Here is a 24,204-nt window from a genome sequence, read left to right as displayed (position 1 = left end):
GTCAGAGCCTTGAACCCAGGAAGCTGTGGGCAGATGGTAAACATTGCCTTGGCTATATCTGCCGCTCCACGCCGGATCCCTCTGCCAGCCCTTGTTTGCTCACTGCCTGGAAAGCAAAGATCTCGTTTCAGTTCCTGCAGCAGAGCGGACGCAGGTCTACGGCAATCCAACACCTGGAGAAGGAGGCTGTGGCTGTCTCCGATGCCTGCTTGCACTGGAGACATGAGGTCCCCCGCTGCCCTGCCTGTCCTGCTGCTCCTTCTCCTGCACCTCACAGCTGGGGCGTCCGCAGCGCCGTAAGCCCTCTCCGTGTCTGTCTGTCTGTCCGTGCCTGCGGGGAGGGCGCTTAGTCTTGGCTCCTTGGTCATACGTAGCGGGAGCTAATCCTTCCCCTGCGTGGGATTGTTGGCCAGGGTGGAAATGCTCGGGCTGGTGGGCTGCCCCTGCCCGTGAGCGTTGAGGACATGGCACCTGGGGCTGCTGCTGGGGCCGGTGGCTCGGGGATGGTTTGTTGTAGGTGCAACCCCAGTTGCAGCAGATGTGTGCGCAGGGCTTCTGCTTTGCTGAGCTGAGAAGCCAAGGGGAGCCCAGAAGCAGAGTGGGGAGGCTGGGGGAGGTGGCCCTGTACCCCAGAACCAGTTTCTGTGCACCTGGGAGCTCTTCAAGACCTTCACGAGGTCTGCACCTGGATGTGCCTCGTTGCCACACCTCTCATGTCAGCACTTCGCCTTGCCAGGAGTTACGTGGTCACATCCCCAGCTGTGATGTACCACCCACACACAGCGATGCTGTGGGTCCATCTCAGTGGCCTTTCCGAGCCTGTCCAGGTGACTGTCCAGCTGCAGAGAGAAGACAGGACCCATAACATCACTCTGCTGGAGAGGAAGGTCCAGGAGCCTCATCTGTACCTGAACCTTACCTTCCCCGTGAGTGTCACCCACGCACAGCCGTAAGCATGGAGGGGGATGCTCTGGACACATGTTGTCTCCATGCAGCGCAGGTTCCACCAGCTCCCATGAGCACAGGGCTGTGGTCCCATGCAGGTCTGGAGGCAGGGGTGACTTCCCCATCTGTTGGTAGGATCTCATCCCCTACACAGGCAAAACGACTCTAGGCTCAGCCCAGACATTCAGTAGCTAAAATAATCCCTCAGTTAGCAGACCTGCAGACTAGGGCAGGGTGTTGGAGGGGCATTTCTTCCCAGATCCTGGCTTGGGGAAGGTGTCCTTGTGGGTGTGGAGTGCTCTGGGGAACTCAGAGTGAGCAGAGCATCCTGGCCATGGCATATCCCTTGTCCTCACCTTGGTGTTCCCCCTGGCAGGTTCCAGCCCCTACCAAAGGGAAGGAGGAAATTGTAGACCTGCACATCTCAATCCAAGGAGATTCCCTGGATGTCTCCAAGAAGAAGAAGGTGATGCTGAGAGCCCTGAAGCCTGGGATCTTCATACAGACAGACAAGGCTGTCTACAAGCCTGGACAGCAAGGTGAGGGAGGGGCCAGGTGGACCACTCTGCTCTGGGCTGAAGGACGTAGTGGGAGAGGGATGCAGGAGGCTCAGCCTTGCTCCTGTGCTGCATGGAAATAGCAGGGCTCATCCTGGGATGCACGGAGACCCCCAGCACTGGCCCAGGGCAATGCCAGGACATGCTGGCAGTGCTGGAGGCTGTGCTGCTTAGGGGTCAGTGCCCCACTGCAGCGCGCACGGTGGATTTCCATCCTCCTTCCCCATGGGGAACCCCCCCTCCCTGCGGATGCACTCACTCCTGCATCCCTGTTTGCTCTTTCCAGTGAAGTTTCGTATCGTCTCTTTGGATAAAGACTTCACTCCCAGCAGTAAGAAGGTGAGAGCAGGGCTGGGGAAGGGGGGAGGTGACAGGGCTCCTCGCACTGCCCTCCCACAGTCTTGGCAAGCCATGAGAGAGGTGTGGGAGTCAGCCGGTGCCTTTCCCCTTGGGAATCCTGCCCCAGCCAGCTCTGCCTGCGTGGCTGCACTCCCCAGGGGCAGGGATGCCCTGTGTTGTTCACGCAGGCTTCAGCAGGCTAAGGAAAGAGAAAGCAGAATCACATGTTTGACATGGGAACATACCCACTTAAAGTTTTGGTTAGGGATGTGGCGATGGCGAGTGGGAAGTGGGGAAAGGCTATTGGTAGCCATCAAGTCAGCGGGTACCAGGATCACAGGCAAGTTCAGTCTCCGGCACCGTGAACAATTGTCTGAGTCTCTGGAAGTGTGGGAGGTTCCCAGATGAAACGGTTGCTGGCTTCTTGCGAAGGCACTAGGAGATGCCACCTCTCCCATCATCCCAGCTAGAGCTGCCCACAGGCTCAAAATCAATCCCAAAGCAAACTGAAGGGCTGGAAGCTCTCAGCATCCCACAAATAACTCTCCCTCTACTCCATCCGTGGCTCCATAGATGTCCCTACCCTGGTGAGACCCCAGGAGGGCTTTGAATTTCTCCTCTAACCATCTTCTTTTTGCCTTGCAGCTGCCCCTCGTGTTCCTGAAGGTCAGTTTGGGAGGTGGAGGGAGGCTCCTGGGTGGTGTGGGCTTGGGAAGGCGGCATGGCTAGGAGGCATAATGCTGCCACGGGCTGTTGCGTCGCGGGGTACCGATACCGTGTGTCCCTATGCGCAGGATCCCAGCGGGAACCACATTGCGCAGTGGCAGAAGGTGACCCCGCGTCAGGGCATCGTGGAGCTGTCCCTCCCACTGGATACGGAGCCAGCCCTGGGCACCTACACCATTGAGGTGGAGGGGAAGACCCACACCTTCAGCGTGGAGGAATATGGTACACGGGGACTGGGAGGTGCACAGAGGATGGGAGGCCCACCTTGGCACGTCCTTGTGGGCACCATGTCTTGGTCCCCCTGGCCACCCAGGCACCGCTGTCCTCGTCCTGCGAGCAACAACCCTCTCTCCTTTTGCTTCTCCATCAGTGCTGCCCAAATTTGAGGTGACCATTGATGTCCCTGCCGTGGTGCTGGCGAAGGACGAGAAGTTCCAGATAGAGATTTGTGGGCGGTGAGCTGTGCCGGGAGGAGGGAAGGGGTGGGGGGATCTGACATGACGCAGTCCATCAGGCATATCCTCACCACCCTCCACCCAACAGCTACACCTACGGGAAGCCCGTTCAGGGCAAGGTCCAGGCCACCTTGTGCCAGCTCCTCAGGCCCATCATGTTCCTGTATAGACATAACGGTGCCCCCCAGAAAGAGAACTGCATCGAGGTTAGCGGGCAGGTGAGCACAGCCAAGAATGCGGGTGCCACCAGGACAGCCCCTTCCCAGCACTGTGGCTGATGGCGTTGCCTCTCTCTCTCCAGACGGAGAAGAACGGTTGCTTTTCCACAGAGATTTTGTTGACTGCCTTCAACCCGACCAGCTCCATGTATGAGAAGCAATGTCAAGTCCAGGCATCGCTGGTGGAGGATGGGACAGGTAGGGACGGTGGTGTTCTCCTGCTCAGGAATGGGCACTGCTGCTGGTGCGTGGTTTTGCGTCCATCCCTGCATGCACCCAAATGCTCGTGGCATGGGGGTACTGGTCTTCTCCAGGGAAGCCCAAAAGCAACGCTGTGATTTAGGGGTGCACACGTGCAAGGACCAGGTCCAGGAGAGGCTGTGAGCCAGGTCAGCTGGGCAATACTCCTAATTCTGACCAGAGACACGGTCAGGAGGTAAAAATGCCTTTCCAAGATCCAGCAACACCACAGCCAGCAGCAAGCTGAGTCCTTGCAATGCAGAACAGTGGGTTCAACCAGGCTGGCAGCGTGGCTTCCTTCTTCGAGCTAACCCCTCACCCACCACCTCGGTCACACTAGAAATGACTGCTGGCAGCTTGGCTTCAGAAAAAAGAGAAGACCAAGGGATGTTCCTGGGCCCACTGGCACTGAGGTGACCCTGCACCATGGTGCTTTGGTGAAGAGCCTTTTCTGAAGGCTCTGCAGCCACCTGCACCCTGGTTTTAGGTCTAAAACATGATGCAAAGGTTTTGCTCTTCTTGTGAGAGGTGCAAAATGTGCTGGATGCAGAGGGAAAGCCTAAAATGTCTCGGGACCTCTTCTGCACCCCAACAGGGGAGCTGGCAGCAGCTGACCTGTGCCTTGTGTCCCCACAACACCCTCAGCTCCCCACTCCCTCTCCACAGGGCTGGAGCTGAAAAACTCCAAGAGCTTCAAGATTTCACCTGAAATCTTCACTGTCACATTTGAAAACACTGATGATTTCTACAAGCTGGGCATCCCCTACACCGGGACGGTAATGGGGGGGGGGGGAATCCCCCCACACCACAGGGCTTCCCTGCTGCACTCAGTCCTGCTCCTGCTGACCCCCAGCCCTACTCGCCCACCCCTGCCCTCTGCCCCACGGCTGCAGCCCAGCCTGGAGCATCTCCCCTCCCCTGGTGGTGCAGATGCTGCTGAAGGGAGCTGACGGTGCCGCGCTGCCGCAGAAGCAGCTCTTGCTCATCGTTAGCCAGCAAGGAAAACAGACAAGACAGACCTTCCTGACAGACACATCGGGGAGAGCCTCCTTCAAGCTGGACACCGCTGGTTGGAGTGGCACAGTCTCCCTGCATGTAGGTGACCCATCTCCCGCCCCTCGAGGGTCCCCATGCTGCTTTCTCCAGTAGTACAGGGCTGGGCACCGCTCCAAGCCTGCACCAGCGATGCCTGGCACCAGGACCAGCACCTCACGGGCTGCTGGATGGTTTCACCATCCTGATTTCCACTTCCATTGCCCAGGGTCAGGTCAACGAGACAGCTCACACCCCAAACAATGACCCGACACTCACCTACCAAAATGCCGACATGTACCTCAGCCCCTTCTTTTCGGTGAGCAGGAGCTTCCTGCAGATCCACTGGCTGGCGGGCGAGCTGCCCTGTGGCCAGCCCCAGCAGCTCGGGGTGGACTACATCTTCAGCAAGGAAGCCTTGGGGACTCAGCTGGAGAGCCTGGATGTGATCTTCCTGGTGAGCCCTGGCCTGGGGAGGGAGGGCAGCAGGCGTTAGGGTGGGTGGACGTGAAGGTCCACATCTACACACACATCTCTGAGGGCAAGATGATAAGCAATCTGTTCTGGTTAGAGTGAGGGACCAACGCTTGAGGTGCCTGCTGGCACTGTTGGACCTGCATGCCAGTGGGAGATACTGGGGGGGGGCTGGAGGCTGGGCAAGGTCAAAATCTATCCTAACACTGTCACCCTTCAGTCCGTCCTCAGTCAGGGCATTGTGGTTCCCCGCTCAGGATCAGTTTCATTGTTCCCGTCTCCTCCTCTGCAGGTCCTGGCCAAGGGGACCATTGCCACCGTCCTCAGGAAAGAGCTGCCTGCAGAGGCTGGTAGGTCCTGAGGCGTGGATGGGCTGTGCAGGGCTCTGCTCTCCCTGCCTGCTCCTCACGTCACCTCCTTTCCCACGGCGCAGGGCTGAGAGGCTCCTTCTCCCTGGAGCTGCCCATCGGCCCCGAGCTGGCACCCACGGCCAAGGTGCTGGGCTACGTGGTGCTGCCCAACGGGGAGATGGTGGCTGACAGCACCGAGCTCAGCGTGGCCAAGTGCTTCCCCAACAAGGTGAGCGGAGGCTGCTGGAGCTGGGGGGATCACTCCATGGCTTGTCCATAGCTGCATGCCCTGAGCTCCATCCTGCTCCAGACGCGCTGCAGTGTCACAGTCTCTTTCACCCACGCCCTGATCCACAAACCCACCTGCCTGATTTTATCCTTGTCTAGAAGGGACCTCCATGTCCGTGGCTTGGTCCTGCTCCTCTGTGAGAGGTCGCTCCTCTTCTGCCCTTGCCCCCTGATGTCTCTGTCCCTCCCCAGGTGAAGATGGCTTTTTCGGAGGACCGGGCTCTGCCCAGCTCGGTGCTGAGGCTGGAGCTGGAGGCTGCCCCAGGGTCCCTGTGTGCCATCCGCGCTGTGGACCGCAGCGTGCTGCTCTTGAAGCCCGAGGCTGAGCTCAACGCGAAGGCGGTGAGTGGTGGCACTGCCCAGGGCCCCTGCTTCAGCCCCAGGGACCAGCCTGGGATGGTGGGGGGAAGAGATGACGTTGGCTTGGACCCCCCGGCAGGGACTCAGTGTCTTGGTGGCTCCTGGGCAGGGGGTAGGTGCCTGGCTGGTGTTGTACCTAGCACACGTATCTATTCCCAGGTCTACCGAGTACTCCCTGAATTCAACTACCCTGGAAGCATTCAGGACCCACCATCCTGTTCAGCATTTTCCTGGGGCTATTTCCCCGACTATGCCGTTCCCATCCCCCCATGGGTACCAAGGCGGCGAGACTTCTTTCCCCCTCGAAGGGGGCCTTTCGGGTTTTGGAGGCATTCCCAGATGGACACCTACAAGTTATTTCAGGTAAAGGCCCTGCCCACCCATGCCACATGGTTCTTCTTCATCCAGAAGCCGGTTGTGGTTCACTCAGGGTGCTGGGAAAGCACAGCAACATCCTGGGAAAGCCACACTTGTGGCAAAGTTCTTTCCCTTTCCCATGGACCTCAGTCTACCTCCACTTGTCGTCTTCTGCAGCCCTGTGGCCATTTACTGCTGGGATGGGGATGTTCCTCCTGCTGGGTTTCAGAGGTGGACAAACCTCTTTTCTTTTTCACAGAACGCGGCACTGAAACTTTTCACCAACGCCAACACCAGCCGTGCGTGCGAAGAGAGGCTCGGCTTGCCTGGGAGGGCAGGTTCCCACGGTCCCCTAGGTCAGCACAGCCCTCAGGTTGCTTGGTCCACTGAGCCCTTTGGGGAGGAAAGAGCAAAGAACTGGTGCCCAGTCCTGGCTCCCGTGTCCTCGGGGGGATTTAGAGCCCTCCTGAAAATACACTCGGCATCAAAGGGACTGGAGAGGATTGGAAAGGATTTTGGCCAACTTTGTGCTGCCTGCAGGCAAAGTCCAGCTGAGATGCTGATGGCTGTGGACCTAATTTCTGCTCTGCCTTTTCCAGGTGACTTAGATATCCGTGTCACCTCTTTTCGGACTACCCCAGAAGTAATGTACTTTTCTACCCCAGTCAACTCTGTCCAGGAAGAGCCACCAGCACCCCGGACATATTTCCCAGAGACGTGGCTGTGGGACCTGGTCCCTGTGGGGTGAGTGAAGACGATCCCCATGGACCTGGTCCTCTCCCCACCTCCCTTTCTGCATGGAGGGAGGTTGGGGACCTCAGGATGGCTCCTTCTCCCAAAGGCAGTGAACCAGCATAGCTGGGGATGACATGACCTGTGGGTGAACGTGGTGGGGTGGCCTCTTGATGTTCTCCATCCCGTAGGGAGGTGGGCTCTGCAGAGGTGACTGTGTCAGTGCCCGATGCCATCACCCAGTGGGAAGCTGGGATGTTCTGCACATCCCCGCTGGGCTTGGGGCTGGCCCCTGCCACCACCCTCACGGTTTTCAAGCCCTTCTTTGTGGAGCTGGCGCTGCCCTACGCTGTGGTCCGCCATGAAGCCTTCACCCTCGTGGCCACCGTCTTCAACTACCTGCGGCAGTGCCTGCGGGTGAGCGGGGCCGGGGAGGGCGTCCTGGGTCTGGGGTCTGGCGGGGGCTGATGGAGCCGTGGCCATGGTCTGGCAGGTTCAGGTGACGCTGGCAGAGTCAGCGAAGCTGGAGGTGTCAGCAGTCACAGACGAGGTGTACAGTGGTTGTATCTGCGCAGATGAGGCGAGGACCTTCCGATGGGGTGTGCGAGCCACCAGCCTGGGTATGGAGCACCAGGGTCATGAAGGGGACCCCCTTGCTCTGCTGCTTGGGGACCCTCCTGGAGGAGGGGGTGGGCAGAGAGGATGGGAGCAAATGCGGTGTCACCTGGGAAGCTCTCCTCCACTCCACTTTTACCCTCCCCATTGCCTCCCAGCACTGCTCCTCAACCTGGTGACCCCCGTCCTGATCCAGCCAGCCCCACGCAAAACCCCAGGGTTGATGCAAGCCCATGGGGCTGTGGTGTGAGCTGGGGGCTCCGTGGGGACTAACTGTCCTGTTTGCATCTACAGGGGAGGTGAACATCACCATCAGCACCGAGGCACTCAGCTCCAAGGAGCTCTGTGGCAACGAGGTGCCCGTGGTGCCAGCCCAGGGGCGCATGGACACCGTGATAAAGCCCTTGCTGGTGCAGGTCAGATGGGTTACGGAGGAGGAAAGTGGGACAGGTTTGAGGACAGGGTCCGAGCAGCCCTTGGGCTGCAGTGGGAGGCCCAGGAGTGGAACAGCACCCAGCCCCAAGCCCAGGCTGCAGGCATGACCCTGGGGAACAGGGACACAGACCTGGTCCCTTCTGACCAACTCTGATGCTGCTTCCTCACAGCCTGGAGGAATCCTGGTGGAGAAGGCACACAGCTCCCTGCTCTGCCAGGAAGGTAGGACCAGCTGGCGGTGGCCGGCAGTGCTGTGGGGACGTGGTGCAGGGATGCTTGGCCACTGGCCCTGAGGGCCACCAAGCCAGAGAAGCCAAGGACCAGCGTCCTTGGGGGCTTCTGGCTGAGATGCTGCAACTCAGCCTTGAGCCCAAGGAAGGTTGGAGCAGGAAGGGGGTGGGCAAGGGTGCTGTGGGGCCACACCAGGAGGAGCTGGGCATCTCCACTGTCATCACCCTCCATCCCCACAGTCACTGAAGAAATCTCCCTGGAGGTTCCTGAAAACATCTTAGAGGGCTCCCAGCGAGCCCACGTCACCGTGATGGGTAAGGGACCGGTGGGGGCCCAGGGACTACCTGGGCCAGGGAGGGTGCAGAGCTCCAGGACCCAAGCTCAGCGGGAGGTGAGACCACCTGGAGCTGAGATGGAAGGGGATACAGGGTGGGTAGTAGGGGGGCACAGCTGATGATGGTGCTCCCCATGCCCCCCTGGGACAGGTGACATCATGGGCAACGCCCTGCAGAACCTGGACCGCCTCCTGGCCATGCCCTACGGCTGCGGGGAGCAGAACATGGTTCGCTTCGCCCCCAACATCTACATCCAGCAGTACCTGGAGAAGAGCGGGCAGCTGCTCCCCGAGATCCGCGCCAAGGCGCAGGGCTTCCTGCAGAGCGGTGAGCACCCCTGGGCCCCTCCCCATCCCACCCTGCCTCACCGCGGAGGGACCCCACCGCCCGACATTGCCTCTCCCCATTTTCCACCTGCACCCCGAGGTGGGGGGTCTGGACTGTCTCTAGGTCCCCTGGGGCTGTAAAGACTCATCCCTATCTCCTCCCCACAGGGTACCAGCGAGAGCTGCTCTACAAACACGACGACGGCTCTTACAGCGCCTTCGGGAAGAGCGATTCCACGGGCAATACGTGGTGAGGGACCCCAGGGGGCTTGGGCAGGCTCTGCAGCAGCAGCGACCCTCCAGGGACCGGCCACCTCAGGGCTCCCCCAGCCACCGAGCACACCCCAGCCTGGGTCTCCCATCCCTCTGATGTCTCTGGCTCGTAGGCTGACGGCGTTTGTCCTCAAGTCCTTCGGGCAAGCCAGAGCCTACGTGGCCATCGAGGAGCGGCACATCACGGACGCGCTGCGCTGGCTGCAGAAGCAGCAGCAGCAGCAGACAGGTTGCTTCCGCAGCGTGGGAAAGCTCTTCAACAACGCCCTGCAGGTGGGTGGGAGATGGGGACACACGGCCAGAGCTGGGCTGACCCCAGCATGTCACCAGCACGTGGTCTAGGCAGAGGAGGGGTCCCTGTGCCAGTGGCACACCTTGGCCAGACCCGTGTCCTGCTGTCCCCTTTGCAGGGTGGCGTCTCGGATGAACTCTCATTGTCAGCTTATGTCACCGCTGCGATGCTGGAGCTGGGGCTGTCCCCAACGGTGAGGATGACCCCGTCTTCCCTGGAGTGGCTGGGGATGGATGGTGGGGCAGGGAGTCTGGCTGTTCCAGGCCACCTTCTAGCCTGACCTGGGCGCAACTAGTCTCACTGGGGTCTCTGAGTGATTCCCGTGCCTGTGGGCTGGCTCCTGACTCTGCTCCCTGCCAGGACCCAAAGGTGAGCTCAGCCCTACAGTGCCTGGAGGCTTCAGCCACGGACAACCCCTACACGCAGGCACTGCTCGCCTACGTCTTTGGGCTGGCAGGGCGCTGGGAGCAGCAGCAAGCCCAGCTGCGGAGCCTGGCCCAGCACAGCACCAGCACAGGTACCACCCGGAGCAGGCGGTGGTACCTCCGGGCAGTGCCATCCTCTGCCTGGGCCACCCCAGCCCACCCTGGGAACCCCAGGAGCAGGGGGCTGAGCTCCCACCACCCCCTTCTCTCCCAGAGGGGCAGCTCCACTGGCAGAGAAAGGGGAAGGCCCTGACTCCCTCTGACTCCTGGGCTGCTGCGGCTCCGGCGGAGGTGGAGATGACTGCCTACGTCCTGCTGGCCTACCTCTCCCAGCCCCAAGTGTCCTCTGCCGACCTGGGGACTGCTTCCCAAATTGTCCGCTGGCTCAGCAAGCAGCAAAACCCCCACGGGGGCTTCGCCTCCACGCAGGTACCAACACCAGGGTCCACGGCGCTGCTCCAAAGCATCCCCCTCTCCCTGGATCTGCAGCGAGGGGTGACCCTGGCTCGGTGCTTTCTCCATGCCCAGGACACCGTGGTGGCCCTGCAAGCCCTGGCCAAGTACGCTGCCCTGACATACGGCAACAACGGGGACTTCACGGTGACGGTGACATCCCCCACGGGCACCACAGAGGACTTTGTCCTGCACAACAGCAACCGGCTGGTGCTGCAGCGGGCGGCTCTGCACGAGCTGCCGGGGACGTACGGGGTGCGAGCCCGCGGGCAGGGCTGTGCCCTGGTACAGGTTGGTACAGCCTGGGGTCCCTGTCCCCCTGCAGTGCCCGCTGGGTGGCTCTAACTCTCTTGTCACCCCAGGTGACCCTGCGCTACAACGTGCCACCCCCTCCGAGCACCGGCACGTTTGACCTCCACGTGGAGACGGAGCCTGGGCAGTGCACGGGGGACGCCAGGGCCCGCTTCCACCTCCTCCTCCGGGCACGGTAGGGGCTGCAGCTGCCCCCCACGTCTGGGGGGGCCGGGGGCCACCAAGGAGCAAGGGCAGACCCCAACCCACCCCGGGGTTCTGCCCTTGCAGGTACACTGGGGAGCGTCCTGCCACCAACATGGTTGTCATCGAGGCCAAGCTGCCGTCTGGCTACATCCCGGACAAGAGCTCTGTGGTGGAGGTGAGAAGCTCCCGTTGCCCCCAGGACCCCCTCTGCCCCAGCGGGGCACCCACCCTAACCCAGTCCCTGCCCCTTGGGGTGCTGGGGCACCCACCGGAGTGGCTGTTGCCCATCCTGAGCTGTGTTCCTCCAGCTGAAGAGGCAGAACCTGGTGAAGAAGGTGGAGGTGCAGCCCAACCAGGTGACGATTTACCTGGACCAGGTGAGATGGGGCGCAGGGACAGGAGCAGGACCCCACGTGCTGGGGCGTGGGGGTGCTTCCCCATCGCGGATGGCTGCACCTCACCCTTGGGTCATCTCCGCAGCTGACCAAGGAGGAGGAGACCTTTGCCTTCGCCGCCACACAGGACTTCCCGGTGAAGAACCTCCAGCCAGCCACCGTGACGCTGTACGACTACTACGAGACGGGTGAGCCCTGCTGGGGACGTGGCCCCGCGGTGCCCGGCCTCACTGCCAGCCCTTCCCTTCCACCCGCAGTGCCCCAGCGCGGGTCCGGCTGAGCTTTCAGTTCACACTGACGAGCCAAAGCTCGTTAACGGAACGGCTCAGCCTGAGCCTGCTGCTCACCATCCTTCCTGTCGCAGGTGACCGCACGGATGCTGCCTACAGTGCGCCCTGCAGCTCAGGTAGGGGACAAGGCAGACGGGTCACCCACCCTTGGGACCCCGATGGGGACCACCCCCACCCCCCGACCCTTCAGGGCCAACCTGGGCTGTGCTGAGCCCCTGGACCCAGGGGAAGGAGGGCAGGGAGTGGGGATGGAGGAGCCCAGCCAAGAGCCCTGGGTTGATTGATCTGGACTTGCTGGCTGAAGCTTGAGGGGCTAGAGGTCAGGGAGGACCCAGCACCCGGGTTGTGGGGTTCAGAGAGGAGCTGTGCCTCTTTGAGGGGGCTCAGGCTCCCCAGCAGTCCTGGCCTTCCTCCTGAGCACCTTATGGAGGTTCCCAGCCATGGGTTTGGGGTCACACAGGGGAAGAGACACTATGCTCCGAGGGATGGAGCTCAGCTGGAGGGACAGGGGCAGCCGAGAGGGGCTGGGGGTGCAGAGGGGCGCTCTTCTCATGGCATGCCTGGATTTGATTTTGAAGTGGCTGACGGTCAGGAGCAGGGAAACTTCTAGCACAGCCTGAAGCCTAGCAGCTGGTCCCTCTGCTCACCCCACCTCCCTCAGCCACCGAGGACCAGGACGGCCAACAGTCTCTGCTCCCACCCTGGCCACAACCCTGACCCTCCACGGGGGCAGAACATGGCCCAGAGGTGCTCACAGCACCGCCGGCACCCAGCACAGCATGGCTCGCTCCAGACTCAGCCACTTCCCCCTGCAGCACAGCCCCCACCCCAGCAGGACCCAAGGGAGCCACGGCCAAGGGGCTGACCCCACTGGCTGCTCTGCAAGTCCCTGCCGCTGATATTTTGTCGTCACTTGAGCAGCGGCAGCTTTATGGGGCGCCCCGAGGGAGCTCTGGGGCACCAGGCCTGGCCTCTCCACTCAGTGTGCCCGAGTGTGACCAAGACCTCCTCCCTCCTGCCAGACCAACTGTCCCTTCCCCAGCAAATCTCCACCGCCACTCACCCCATCTTGTTCTCTCTGGGACTCAAGGTGCCACCCCGGTCCCCTCCTTGGCATGAAAATGGTGCCACTGTCACCAAGAGGGACCTGGGGACACACCATCAAAACAGATTCAGGTGCTTGTTGACAGAGAGAAGCCACCGTCCCCTCCCCAGGGTTTAAATAAATACATTTGCTCAAGTGGATCTTTTCTCTTGGGGTCTCTGTTTTCCTAAACTCACGGTACCCGGAGGGGGAGGGAGGCTGGGGCGGGGGGCTGGGATGGGGGGCTGCTGCGGATTGTTGTCGGTCAGGCCGGCTGGCTGCCAGGTGAGTCAGTCGCTGCTCAGCTTCTTTGCCAGACAAACCCAGGTGGGTTCCCCCGAGGCAAAACTCACCCACCCGACGGTCCCCTCTTGGTGTATGAAGGACGGAGCAGCGCACGGTGCAGGGCCCTCACCTCGCCAAGACGCAGGACACATCCTGCTGCAGCCTCAGACCAGGGTTTAATGCTGCTGGCACCGGTTGTCCTGTGCCCTTGGTGACAAATACGGCCCAGGGAGCCATCCCCCTGAGCCACAACCTCTCTGGAGACAGCGAGGGCTGGTGTGGATGCTTGAGCCATCTCCACAGGGCCCAGAGTCTCCCAGCAAAGCCAGCAACAGCGAGAGACCTGGAGATGTGGCCAGATATAAACCCTCCTTGACCCACCGGAGGACAGGAGGCAATGTCACATGAAGGCACGACTAACAGGAACGTGTGGTCAGGTCACAGCCCTGTCCCCACAATGGGGCAAGAGTGGCTGGGCAAGCTGGCCGCTCCCGAGGCTGCAGCGGGAAGACAGGAGCCAGCCCTGCCCCAGGTCGAGTCCCTTGCTGAGGATGGAGGCGGTCCCACATCACTTATGGCGTTTTTTCTTCTGCTCTTTGCGCTTCTGTGCCCTCACGTCCTTCTTCAGGCGGCTGTCGACGACCTTGAACTGGCCCTTGACGCCAGGAGGACGGCGCACCCGAGGTCCTACACCTTTCTTAGCCACCAAGTAGGTGACCTGCCGCTTCTCCTTGGCCAGCCCAGCCTTCTTGTAGATGCTGTGGGAGAACGGCAAAAGGTGAAACAGAGACTCCAGCGCCCCAGCCCAGCTCCAGCACGTGGCTTTGGGATGTAGCCAAAAGCCAATATTGGGCCCCACCAAGTTGGGGCTCCCCTGCCTGCTCTGCCACCCCTCAGCCTACACCCAGATCCAGCCCAGCCTCTGCCAGCCCTGCCAGGTTACGCACAGGAGCTCTCCCTGTGCTGTGGCTGCAGGGACAAGGCATCGTGAACCCGCCCAGCACAACATGAAGGATCTGGATCTCAGCTTCAGCACTCACCGCCGCAGCTGGGCCACCTTCTCCCGCTCCGAGATATCCACCGTGCTCACCACGGCCTCTGCTTTCTTCTTCATCCGCTCCATCTTCTTCAGCATCTGGGGACAAGGGTGAGGGACAAGCGGGATGAGAAGAGGGACGGAGTAGCTGGGAGGGGGAACAGAGCTCCTGTTCAGGTCCACACCACACTCACCCGCCGCTTCTTGCGGGCCTTGGCCTCTGCCACTTTCTTGATGGGGCGGGCATTGATTTCACGCCAGCGCTGCCGATACGCCTCAACCGTCTGCCGGTCTACGGGTATCTGCTTGCGCCGGTGCTGCTTCTCCTCCTCTGTGAACCACTCTGGCAGCTCTCCCTCATCCTCATTGAAGGAATACCTGTGTGTGTGGGGGGGGGGGACTTGGGTGAGTTGTGAGCGGGACACGGAGTCCCCACACCAACACATCTGCCACCCCTATGACCTGTCTCCCGTTGGGAGACCGAACACTGCTCCGCCTCCAGCACCCACAGTTGCAAGTACCTGTTGAAGGAGTCATCGATCAGGTCCCTCCTGGCCTTTTTGGAGGTGGCGATGACAGAGCCGAGCGCCAGGCCCTCTGCGTCCAGCACACGGGCTCTCTTCACTGCAGCATACAGACACATTATCTATCTGTAACCAGCCCTGCCAGCCCACATAAGCAGAGTCTGTCCCTGCCTCCTGTCCCTAAAGAGGGACTCACATGGGTCCAGACAGCACCGCCGCCTCACCTGGGTTCTCAATGGGCACCACCTCGAAGCCACACGGCTCAACACGGCCCTGCTTCCTCCGCACTGGTGTCAGTGGCCTATGGAGAGTGGTTAGGGCTGGGGTCCTCGCATCCCAGCTCTCCAGGACTGCGGAGCTGGGGGAGAACAGCCAGGCCACCCCTACCTCAGCCCTCACCTCTCCTCATCGCTGCTGCTGTCATCATCGCTGCTCTGCTCATCCTGCGCTTTACCAGCATCAGGTTCTGCACCTGCAGCAGGCTGGGGCTCAGCTGGAACTTCTTCCTGTGGTACTGTCGTCTTCTTCTTCTGCCCTTCCCTTGTTGTTTTGTCTGGGGAAGAGGAATCACCGGGTGAGAAACGGTTGAGGCAGACCCCACTGCAGATCGTCCCTCTAGAGAACCAGCACATCCACACCACACAAATGCCATCGCATTGACTATGTAACGCTACAGGCTGGAAACAACCTCTGTCGACCTCCTGTCCTGCTTAGAGCAGCAATCCCGTCATGGTTTGTCCCCGTGCTCAAGACTGGGTCTTGGGGCTGTCCCTCTGTGCCCCCCGCAGCGATGCAGCCCCCACTAACCTCTCCGAGACTCACGCTGTCTCTCAGCCAGCATCTGCGACTGCCCCAGCTCCAGATCTTCATCCGCATCATCCTCGATGCCGGCAAACGCATCCTGGGGATGGGGAGCAGCGGGTCAGGGGACACAGGGCAGACCCGGGGAGCTGCTGTGGCTGTGGCTACCCTGTCATTTCAGCCCAGAGGGACTCACCTTCCCAAACCACAGGCTGGTCTGCCGTTCCTCCAGCACTGACTTCTCTTCCAGGGGCACCAGCAGGGGATTCTCCTCTTCCGCAACTTCCTCCTCCTCTTCCTTCTGTTTAAACTTCACCCTGTGACAAACAGCTGCAGGATCAGTGCCCCCCAGCCAGGACGGGGCGTACCCACTGCTGGGCTCTGGAGCTGCTCCACAGGAAGGCTCTGTCCCAGGAAGGCCTCTCCCAGCTCTCACCTCTTTGCACCCTGCTCTCGCCTTTCCTGCTCCAGCCGGCGCTGACGGGCCTCTATCTCAAGCAGCTCCTCTGGGTCCAGATCACTGGCCAGGGACACATCATCCTCTCCTTCGTGATCCGAGATATAAATGTCATCGTCCGCAGGTCCTATCTCCAAGAGAGCATCTGCTGATGCCATGTCCCCCCGGGTCACCTCGTTCAGCAGCTGCAAGGCAAGTAAGACGAGTCACAAGCTACAGTCTGTCAGCCATGTGGCCACCACTGTCCCAGTCCCGACGACTCTGGGAGCCTGGCCTCCCACTGTCCCACGCACCGGCGTCCTGTGGATAGTCTGGAGAGAGAACATGCTGGTGTCACCATCATCAGCGATGGAGACACCAGGGAGGTCCATCTTCAGCTCTACACGCTCACGCTGCTTCCGCTGTTCCTTCAGGATCTTCTTCTTCTTTCTAGAGAAGGAGGCAAAGGAATGAGGCTACGTTGCCTCCCTCCCCACACAGACACATCCCAGTGGCGCAGCCTCTGCCACCCTGTCATCCCTCTGTGAGCGGTCCCCTATCCAGGGACAAAGGAGGCCCACACCAGCTTGGAATAGATGCTTCGCCTGCTTGGAGGAGCAGGCGACCCTGAGGACCCCAGACCCACAAACCACACCCACTGCCAACACAGGGACAGCTTCTGACACTAGTACCCTCTGTCCACATTGCTGGAGCCCCCCTGTGCCCTGCTGCTTCCCCATCTCTCTTCACGTGAGACTTTTTTTACCTCTTTAACTCTGCCAGCTCCTTGGCCTTCATCTCCGCCAACGCCAGCTCCACCTCCTCCTCTTCCTCTTTCACCACCTCATCAGCTGTAGCTCTTGGCAATGTCTTCTTCTCCTTCTTCTCCTCCTCTTTGCCTTCCTCCTCCTCGCCAGAACTCAGGCTGCCAAAAGGAAGGAGCTCAGACCGTCTCTCCTGGTGGCAGGCCCATCCCACCACATTGGTGCTCTGGGGCAGCCCTGGTGTTCCTACTTGATGTCCAGCTCCTTTGCCTGCTCTTTCAGCTTTTTCGCCAAAAAACGCCGCAATTTTGTCCTCCAGTTCAGCAGGGCTCTGTGCAGGAAGGCAGACCGTTATGAGACACCCACTGGGCCCAGCATAACGCCCTGTCCCAGTTTCCCCCAGTACCTGAGCTCTTTGCGTCCCAGCACCCGGATGTCCTTGCAGCACTGACGCAGCTCCTCTGTGGTAGAACTGTGGTTCTCCAGCTCACCGTCCCCCAGCGTGATCTGGAAAGAGCAGAGGGAAAGGGCTGTTATGCCTGAGCCACAGCTCCTGTCCTGCCCCACCTCCACAAGAACAGAAACGGGGCCATTGCTGGGGCACCCAGCTCCCTCTTTTCATTGCTCTGTGCTCCTGGGGACACCTCAGGGGCACCAAGCCCCCCCCCCCCCCCTCGCTTCAGGCATTCACCTCGTTGGCCTTGGAGAGGAAGTCCACGGGGTTGGGAGCCTTGAGGAAGTCCATCAGGGTGAAGCGGTGGTAGAGGGTCATGTCGCCATCTGCATAGCCTTCTGCCTACAGGAGAAAGGAGCTCTATCAGCCATAGGAAAGCATATATGACCAGCTTCAACCATCCCTAAAGGATGAGTGATGTCATGTAACTTATATCCTGGTGCAACATCCACCTAGATGTGCCCACGTGACTTAGGGACATGGGCAAGTTACCAGCCCCAACCTGCCAGCTCCATGGCATCTCCCAGTACCACCTCAGACTCCAAGAAATGACAATAATAGAGGTCTGTGTCAGCTCCCTGCCCAGCTGAAGCCACCTGACGTGGCCTTTACTGTCCTATGTCCTAAAAGTACCTCGCAGAGATGCAAGCCCAGTTGTAAACCATTGTAGGGAGGCTTTTGCTGATCCACCCTGAGCCTCAAAACTTGTGTCATTGTTTCCCCATTACTGTACTGCCTTCTAACTGGCTCTTCCACCACTTTGCATCCCCAGATCTTCCATTTTCCTGAGCAATTTTGCTTATTACAATCTTCTTGGCTCCAATCCCATTTGTGTATTTGACCTTGTTCATACCTTTGGTTTCTTTTTGCTGACCAGCTCACTAACAGACTTAGTCTGAACCTCCACATCCTTGAAAGCATATTTTGGATCAAAAAATTTGCTGTCGATTTTGTCTGGAGCCTGATAACCTGGGATGGAGAAATCAGAGTTATCAGCCGGTATTTCCCAGTCCCATTCCAGTGGCTGCAGGTCCCCCTGGCTGCTCACCCTGGCACACCACAAAGATCTCAGCGGACTCGTTGCGGGAGGCTTGGGGCTTGGTGGCCTGGACCTTTTGGAAGAACTGCTGGAAGATCCAGAGGAGTGGCTGGTAGTCCCGGGAACGAAAAACCTTGGTGATGAACCAGCCACCCTTGCAGAGGAATTCACAGGCCAGACGCAGGGCCATGAGGGTCAGGTTGGCTGGAGCAGGGGAGAAAAACAGTCAGCAGTTGTCACTGTCCCCACCGCCCAGCTCCCTGCCCCACAGCACACACCACTGCCACCCTGCCCTGCTGGGGTATGAGACATGCCCTCGTACCCCCCCAGACCATGCCAGGCCACACACCAGCCCCGGGCATGGCTCACCTTGGGAGTAGGCGTCATGCACCCAGCTGGCTCCTACGTTGGGTGCTCCATCGTTCAGCACCACATCCACCTTCCATGTCTGCAGCTCCTTACGCAGGGCCTGAGGGATGGGGACATGCATTTGTCCCACTAACCCCTCTGCAAGAACCAACAAGCAGCACCCCGTGTACACGTCAGCTCAGCCTCCTGCCTCCATCCTACCCCGTAGCAAACACCCGCCCACTCCCATCACAGATGGATCTGCTGAGACCATGATTGGGATGTGACACTCAAGGCAGAGAGGGGAGGTTTGTACCTGGCGACACTTCTCAGTAGTGATGTCCTCCTGCAGCGTCACCACGTTGGGAATGGGCTTGATGGGCACCAAGTCCACCCCTGGTGTAAGGAAGAGATATGAACATCGCAGTCCCTCAAAACTGGGCTCCAGCCTATCCCATATGACTTTCCCACCCACCCTCTACTCCCACCAGGACCCCCAGTCCAGGATCTCCTTTCTTTGGGCCCGCAGTAGAGGTCCCTAACCCCAGTCCACTCCTGCCAGGCCTCATCACTCACCAATGATCAAGCTGGAAACTGGCATGAATTTAGAAGCCACCTGCAGCCTAGAAAGAACAGAGAAGAGCAAAGCTACAGCAGGATCCCAGGAGAGCCCCCAGCCTTGAACTGCGCTGCCAAGGGTTTAGGATCAGCTTTGGCATCAAAGACAGAGACACAACAACAAAAACCACACAAGGTGCTTTGTTACAGTGCCCCTGGGTAGCTGCAGGGCTGGGCTGTGACCTGGGACCCTGACACCACTCACCACCCGCCGGGGGCTGCACACAGGTCCAGCAGTGCCCGGGCCTTCTGCAGGAACTGGAACTTCCTATTGAGCTGGAGAAGCTTGAAGGAGGAGCGAGAGCGAAAGCCTGTGGGAGCAAGGGCCGTGGGTTAGGGACTGCTGGTGTTATAGTTTACCAGGCTGCAGCCCCCGTGCCTCTCAGCGAGCAGGCAGGCCCCTCACCTGTCTCCTTGGCCAAGTGGTAGAACTTGTCCCTCCGGCTCTTGCCCAGTTTGCTTTTCTTGCCCATGGTGGTGCCGGGTGAGGCCCTCCGCAGGGTCAGGACCTGCTGTCAGCCACTAGCACGGACCTGAGAGAGAGAAGCAGATGTGGTAAGCCCAGGGCAGAGGGGAGGGATGGGCCGGTGTCCCCCTGTGACCGCCCCAGGTGAACACTAGCGTTGCCTCAGTGCTTCCCCGTATCTCCTCCGAGGCCTACGCCCGCCCCCGTGGCTCCCCGGGGCCTATATGCACGCCGGTGCCCAGCCTACTCCAGCCCCCATGTCCCCCCAAAGCCTACCCCAGCCTCCGTGGCCCCCCGAGGACTACCCGCACCCCGGTGCCCCCCCCCCCGGCGCACCCCGGCCCCGCTGTGTGCCCCCACAGCCTCCCAAGCCGGGTCCCGACCCCTTCCCCACCTCCCCCGCCGCCGCCGCGTGCCCTCGCCGCCGTCCCGGCGCACCCCGCGCGGGCCGCGCGACTTCCGCTTCCGCTCCCGCCGCCATCTTGGGAGTGACGCGCCCCCGACACCGCGACCGGGCGGGCGGGCGGGCGGGCGCGGGAGGGAAAAAGAGGAACGATAACGATAACGGTAGCAATAACGACAACGCGTCCCCTCGGGGGCACACCTCCGACCTGTCTTTGTGCCTCCGGCACTTCGCCACACGGAGACATCCTCCTTTGACCGTATGAAGATGGCGGCAAGGCCGCGACCGTTGCGAGCCACCACTGCGCATGCGTTCCCGCCCGCCGGCGCCGCCACTGCGCATGCGCGCTGACGGGGCCGGGGCGTGCGGCGCCCGTGTGGCGGCGCGGAGAGGAAGTGACGTCATCAGCCCGGCGCGCAGGGGGCGGAAGGAGGGCGGTGGCCATCTTTAGTGCCGGCAGGAGCGCCGCCGGGGTCCCGATGCCGGCGGAGAAGATGGCGGTGGACGGGCCCGAGCAGGTGCGGCCGGGCTGGAGCGGGGTGCGGCCGCTGGTCGCGGGGTGCTCGGGGCGCGCCGTGCTGCCGCGGGGCGCCGCTGGGCCCGGGGCCGGCCGAGGCCTGGTGGCACCGTGACTCGGCGGGTCTCGCCTCAGGCTTCCTGAGAGGGCGGGGGCCGAGCGGGGCCTGGGGCGGGCTTTGGGGGGTGCGGTGCGGGGCTGCGGGAGGGGGTGGGGGGACAGGGTGTGTGGATGGGGGGTGATGAGACTCGCGGGGAAACGGGGGCTGCTCTTGGGCACCGGCCCAGGTGGGTGGGAGGGAAATTAGGGACCCAGGACCCGACCCGGGTAGGTTGGAGGGGGGAGATGGGGAGCAGAGGGGCTGTACGGAGGCTGGCTGGGGGTAGGGGTTGTTTTCGTCGGCCCGGGTGGAATGGGCGGCTCTTGAGGCTAAGGCTGGTGCTGCTGAGCTCTGCTTTCTCGCAGATGGAGATGGATGATGGGAAGGGTGGCACAGGGCTCCGGCAGTACTACCTGTCCAAGATTGAAGAGCTGCAGGTGAGCTGGTGCTGGCTGTCCAGGAGACGGCCAGCTGGCCTGCCCCAGAACAGCATTGCTGTGGTTGCGGCCAGGATTGTGTAGCTGTGTCCCTATACCTGTGCTTGCCTCCAGAGCACCTGCAGCCTTCTCTGTGCTCTGGGCGCCCTGTTCTGAGGCTCAAGGAGGAGGCGCTGCTCCAGAATGGATTCAACAAATGGGACCTAGCTTTTGGGTGGTGGGGATGTATGAGATGAGGCTTGGTCCTATGAGCTGCCAGCACTGCTGCGTGTGCATGAGGTGTTGCCCAGCCCTTGCCAGTGGGCTTTGGCTGGCTGTGTCCTGCTGGAAGGGGCTGGCCCCCTTCCAAGTCCCTGTCCCAAGACAAAGGCCATTGTGCTGGATCCCATTCTGGGTTACTGTGGGTGCTATATGGGATGCTGAGGACTCAGCAAAGCTTTTCTTTCAACAGCTCATCGTGAACGAGAAGAGCCAGAATCTGCGGCGCCTACAAGCACAGAGAAATGAGTTGAATGCTAAGGGTACAGCTCAGCTGCTCTCATCTTTCTCACCTGGGGCTCTGGGGCTGGTCTGGTGGCTCCTGATCCAATTGCCAGCCACTGTGGCATGCGCTGCCTTTTTGCTGTGGGCAGGGGGTCGGGGGGGGGTGCCTGTGGCTGGTGCTGACATCTTCCTGTCTGCAGTGCGCCTGCTGCGGGAGGAGCTGCAGCTGCTGCAGGAGCAGGGCTCCTACGTGGGAGAAGTGGTGAGAGCCATGGACAAGAAGAAAGTCCTTGTCAAGGTACAAGGCTGAGCTGTCCTGTGGGCAACCAGGGCTGGGGCAGAGCAGGGGTGAGCATGGTGGGATCCGACAGACCTGTTTGACCCCACGGGCTGGGAGTGAATGTGAGCGTGAGCCCTGGAGGGACGTAACAACTAAAAGATGTGAAGTGAGAGCTCTTTCTCCAGAGGAACGTATTGGGGCAGCTCTCCTGGGCCTGAGGCTGGTGGGAAGCAACAGCTTTAGGACTTCTGATGGACAGGAGGGGCCGCGGCGTGTTTGGCGGTGGCTGAGCTCTGGCTCCTTCTGCTCTGAGCAGCTGGTGTGGATATTGGGCATGCGATGGGACTTCTCAGACAAATAACTGTCATGGTGGCAACTGTCGCCTTTTCAGGTGCACCCGGAGGGGAAGTTTGTGGTGGATGTGGACAAGAACATCGACATCAACGATGTGAGTGTCTTGGGGCTGTGGGAGGAGAGGTGGCTGCTCCCTGGGGGCAGCCTGGAGCTGCCTGCCCCCTTTGCTGCTGCAGGGCTGCTGAGCTCCTTCTGCTCTCACCACAGGTGACCCCAAACTGCCGCGTGGCCCTGCGCAATGACAGCTACACGCTGCACAAGATCCTGCCCAACAAAGTGGACCCTCTTGTGTCCCTCATGATGGTGGAGAAGGTTCCAGATTCCACTTATGAGATGATTGGGGGTTTGGACAAGCAGATAAAGGAGATCAAGGAAGTGATCGAGCTGCCAGTCAAGCACCCTGAGCTCTTCGAGGCGCTGGGGATCGCCCAGCCAAAGGCAAGTGCTGCTGCTGTGTGTCTGCAGTGGGCGTGCAGTTTGGGGTTCCGTGGTACCACTGCGATGCTGCCTGTGTCACCCCTGGGAGCGTCCCCATGTCTCCTGTTGGGCTTGTGCAGGCAGGGACAGGGGTGCTGAGGTGTCCACGTGGCTGTTGCAGGGCGTGCTGCTCTACGGACCCCCCGGCACAGGCAAGACCTTGCTGGCCAGGGCTGTGGCCCACCACACCGACTGCACATTCATCCGCGTCTCGGGCTCCGAGCTGGTGCAGAAGTTCATTGGTGAAGGTAAAAGGGAGCCGGGGGGAGGTGGCTGCTTGTGCTGGAGCCCCAGCGAGGGTTCGCGGTGCTGCGTGGCCTTGGGACTGGCCTCTTGCGTGGTGTCCAGGGCAGCTGGGAGTGCGGAGCGCTGAGCTGTGTGCGGTGCCAGGGCTCAGCCCTCTCTGCTCCCTTGGCAGGTGCCCGCATGGTGCGGGAGCTGTTTGTGATGGCCCGGGAACATGCGCCCTCCATCATCTTCATGGACGAGATCGACTCTATCGGCTCCTCCCGCCTGGAGGGGGGCTCTGGCGGGGACAGCGAGGTGCAGCGCACAATGCTGGAGCTCCTCAACCAGCTTGATGGCTTTGAGGCCACCAAGAATATCAAGGTAGGAGAGTGGCATCCCTGCCTGGGGAGAGGGCAGTGGCCTGATGACTCTGTGGTGGCAGCGGGGTGCCCAGAGCAGTGAGAGCTGTTCCTGTGCAGGTGATCATGGCCACAAACCGCATCGACATCCTGGACTCGGCTCTGCTGCGCCCTGGCCGCATTGACAGGAAGATCGAGTTCCCTCCTCCCAATGAGGAGGTAGGTGGGGTGTCCCACAGTGGCCCCAGCTCTTACTTTGGGGACTGTGTTGTCCCCAGCCCTGTCTGGGCATGATTCCTGCAGCTCCAACCCTCACTTTGCTGTTGCTCTCCTCCAGGCCCGCCTGGACATCCTGAAGATCCACTCCCGGAAAATGAACCTGACGCGAGGCATCAATCTACGGAAAATTGCAGAGCTGATGCCAGGGGCGTCGGGCGCAGAAGTAAAGGTGAGCAGGGGCCACCGTGGTGGCACCAGAGCTGGCAGAGGGGGGAGCAGTGGGTGCTGATGTCCCTGTCCCTCACAGGGGGTGTGCACAGAAGCTGGCATGTACGCGCTGAGGGAGAGGCGGGTGCATGTCACACAAGAAGACTTTGAAATGGCTGTTGCGAAGGTAAGTGCTGTGGGGGAGGCAAAGGGGGGGGGGTTGCCAGTGGGTTCTTCCACTGGCAGCTCTGTGTTGGGGCACAAACTGTCCTGGGCAGCATCTGCCAGGAGCTGCAAAGCTTGGAGGGCATCAGCTCTGGGGACACCGTTAAGGGGGGTGGCCCCACCTGAGTGACATGGGAGGGGCTGGGGAGGTGATGAAGACCTGTCCTGGCTAGAGCTTCCCTTCCCCTGGTCTTGGGGGTGGTTTTGAGGGTTTTTGGCACCCAAATGGGGGGCCTGCATGCTGGAAACAGTCTCCTCTTCCTCCCCTCCCCAGGTGATGCAGAAGGACAGCGAGAAGAACATGTCTATCAAGAAGCTGTGGAAGTAACGGTGAGGCCGCAGCTGCTGCACGGGCTGCGTTGTCTCTAATAAAAGTGCTGCTATGGCCATGCCGTTGCACTGATTTGGGGCAGGGTAGG

General features: G+C 60.8%; 3 protein-coding genes across 4 annotated transcripts; 2 read left to right on the top strand and 1 right to left on the bottom strand.

Annotated features, from left to right (window-relative positions):
* Positions 1 to 64: 64 nt before the first annotated feature.
* On the top strand, positions 65 to 12,886 carry LOC121098989 (alpha-2-macroglobulin-like protein 1). Its single transcript, XM_040617564.1, has 36 exons — positions 65 to 296; positions 737 to 926; positions 1,322 to 1,484; positions 1,789 to 1,841; positions 2,487 to 2,507; positions 2,636 to 2,789; positions 2,938 to 3,022; positions 3,111 to 3,240; positions 3,324 to 3,438; positions 4,147 to 4,256; positions 4,411 to 4,575; positions 4,742 to 4,969; positions 5,279 to 5,336; positions 5,420 to 5,565; positions 5,817 to 5,966; positions 6,144 to 6,347; positions 6,601 to 6,697; positions 6,941 to 7,085; positions 7,265 to 7,490; positions 7,567 to 7,693; positions 7,983 to 8,104; positions 8,294 to 8,345; positions 8,594 to 8,668; positions 8,840 to 9,016; positions 9,184 to 9,265; positions 9,402 to 9,561; positions 9,699 to 9,773; positions 9,941 to 10,097; positions 10,220 to 10,434; positions 10,534 to 10,749; positions 10,821 to 10,945; positions 11,041 to 11,131; positions 11,265 to 11,333; positions 11,437 to 11,539; positions 11,716 to 11,757; positions 12,220 to 12,886. The coding sequence occupies exons 1-36, from the start codon at positions 202 to 204 to the stop codon at positions 12,249 to 12,251; spliced, it is 4,455 nt and encodes a 1,484-aa protein (XP_040473498.1). The 5' UTR covers positions 65 to 201; the 3' UTR covers positions 12,252 to 12,886.
* Positions 12,887 to 13,167: 281 nt separating this feature from the next.
* FTSJ3 (FtsJ RNA 2'-O-methyltransferase 3) lies at positions 13,168 to 20,214 on the bottom strand. Of its 2 annotated transcripts, none has more exons than XM_040617568.1 (22): positions 20,101 to 20,214; positions 19,437 to 19,563; positions 19,236 to 19,341; positions 18,989 to 19,035; positions 18,729 to 18,808; positions 18,434 to 18,533; positions 18,074 to 18,268; positions 17,879 to 17,994; positions 17,263 to 17,367; positions 16,978 to 17,078; positions 16,822 to 16,902; positions 16,574 to 16,732; positions 16,122 to 16,257; positions 15,808 to 16,013; positions 15,568 to 15,688; positions 15,378 to 15,471; positions 14,970 to 15,123; positions 14,795 to 14,871; positions 14,568 to 14,670; positions 14,241 to 14,424; positions 14,051 to 14,145; positions 13,168 to 13,768 (listed from the first exon to the last, which is right to left on the bottom strand). In XM_040617568.1, the coding sequence occupies exons 2-22, from the start codon at positions 19,501 to 19,503 to the stop codon at positions 13,579 to 13,581; spliced, it is 2,517 nt and encodes an 838-aa protein (XP_040473502.1). In that variant the 5' UTR covers positions 19,504 to 19,563; positions 20,101 to 20,214; the 3' UTR covers positions 13,168 to 13,578. The 2 variants fall into 2 exon arrangements, with proteins under 2 accessions (XP_040473502.1, XP_040473500.1); XM_040617566.1 differs by lacking the exon at positions 20,101 to 20,214 and adding an exon at positions 19,891 to 19,946.
* Positions 20,215 to 20,287: 73 nt separating this feature from the next.
* On the top strand, positions 20,288 to 24,174 carry PSMC5 (proteasome 26S subunit, ATPase 5). The gene is made up of 12 exons (XM_040617570.1): positions 20,288 to 20,417; positions 20,882 to 20,953; positions 21,405 to 21,474; positions 21,637 to 21,734; positions 22,108 to 22,164; positions 22,278 to 22,508; positions 22,669 to 22,795; positions 22,966 to 23,156; positions 23,255 to 23,353; positions 23,472 to 23,582; positions 23,661 to 23,747; positions 24,060 to 24,174. Exons 1-12 carry the CDS (start codon positions 20,379 to 20,381, stop codon positions 24,111 to 24,113), a joined length of 1,236 nt encoding a protein of 411 aa, XP_040473504.1. The 5' UTR covers positions 20,288 to 20,378; the 3' UTR covers positions 24,114 to 24,174.
* The last annotated feature ends 30 nt before the right edge of the window (positions 24,175 to 24,204 follow it).

Source organism: Falco naumanni, chromosome 18 (assembly GCF_017639655.2).
Source record: "Falco naumanni isolate bFalNau1 chromosome 18, bFalNau1.pat, whole genome shotgun sequence".
Lineage (NCBI taxonomy): Eukaryota > Metazoa > Chordata > Aves > Falconiformes > Falconidae > Falco > Falco naumanni.
Note: the sequence above shows the minus strand (reverse complement) of the source record. Positions and strands in the feature narration are given on the sequence as shown.

Excerpts from the sequence above, each read along its gene's own strand:
- LOC121098989 (XM_040617564.1), top strand. The coding sequence starts at position 202 with ATGCCTGCTTGCACTGGAGACATGAGGTCCCCCGCTGCCCTGCCTGTC. Across the intron at positions 11,540-11,715 it reads GTACGACTACTACGAGACGG|GTGACCGCACGGATGCTGCC; the intron begins GTGAGCCCTGCT and ends TTCCTGTCGCAG. Across the intron at positions 11,758-12,219 it reads CAGTGCGCCCTGCAGCTCAG|TGGCTGACGGTCAGGAGCAG; the intron begins GTAGGGGACAAG and ends TTGATTTTGAAG.
- PSMC5 (XM_040617570.1), top strand. The coding sequence starts at position 20,379 with ATGCCGGCGGAGAAGATGGCGGTGGACGGGCCCGAGCAG. Across the intron at positions 20,418-20,881 it reads CGGTGGACGGGCCCGAGCAG|ATGGAGATGGATGATGGGAA; the intron begins GTGCGGCCGGGC and ends GCTTTCTCGCAG. Across the intron at positions 21,475-21,636 it reads AAATGAGTTGAATGCTAAGG|TGCGCCTGCTGCGGGAGGAG; the intron begins GTACAGCTCAGC and ends TCCTGTCTGCAG.
- FTSJ3 (XM_040617568.1), bottom strand. The coding sequence starts at position 19,503 with ATGGGCAAGAAAAGCAAACTGGGCAAGAGCCGGAGGGACAAGTTCTAC. Across the intron at positions 18,269-18,433 it reads GCATGACGCCTACTCCCAAG|CCAACCTGACCCTCATGGCC; the intron begins GTGAGCCATGCC and ends CCCCTGCTCCAG. Across the intron at positions 17,995-18,073 it reads GATCTTTGTGGTGTGCCAGG|GTTATCAGGCTCCAGACAAA; the intron begins GTGAGCAGCCAG and ends TCTCCATCCCAG.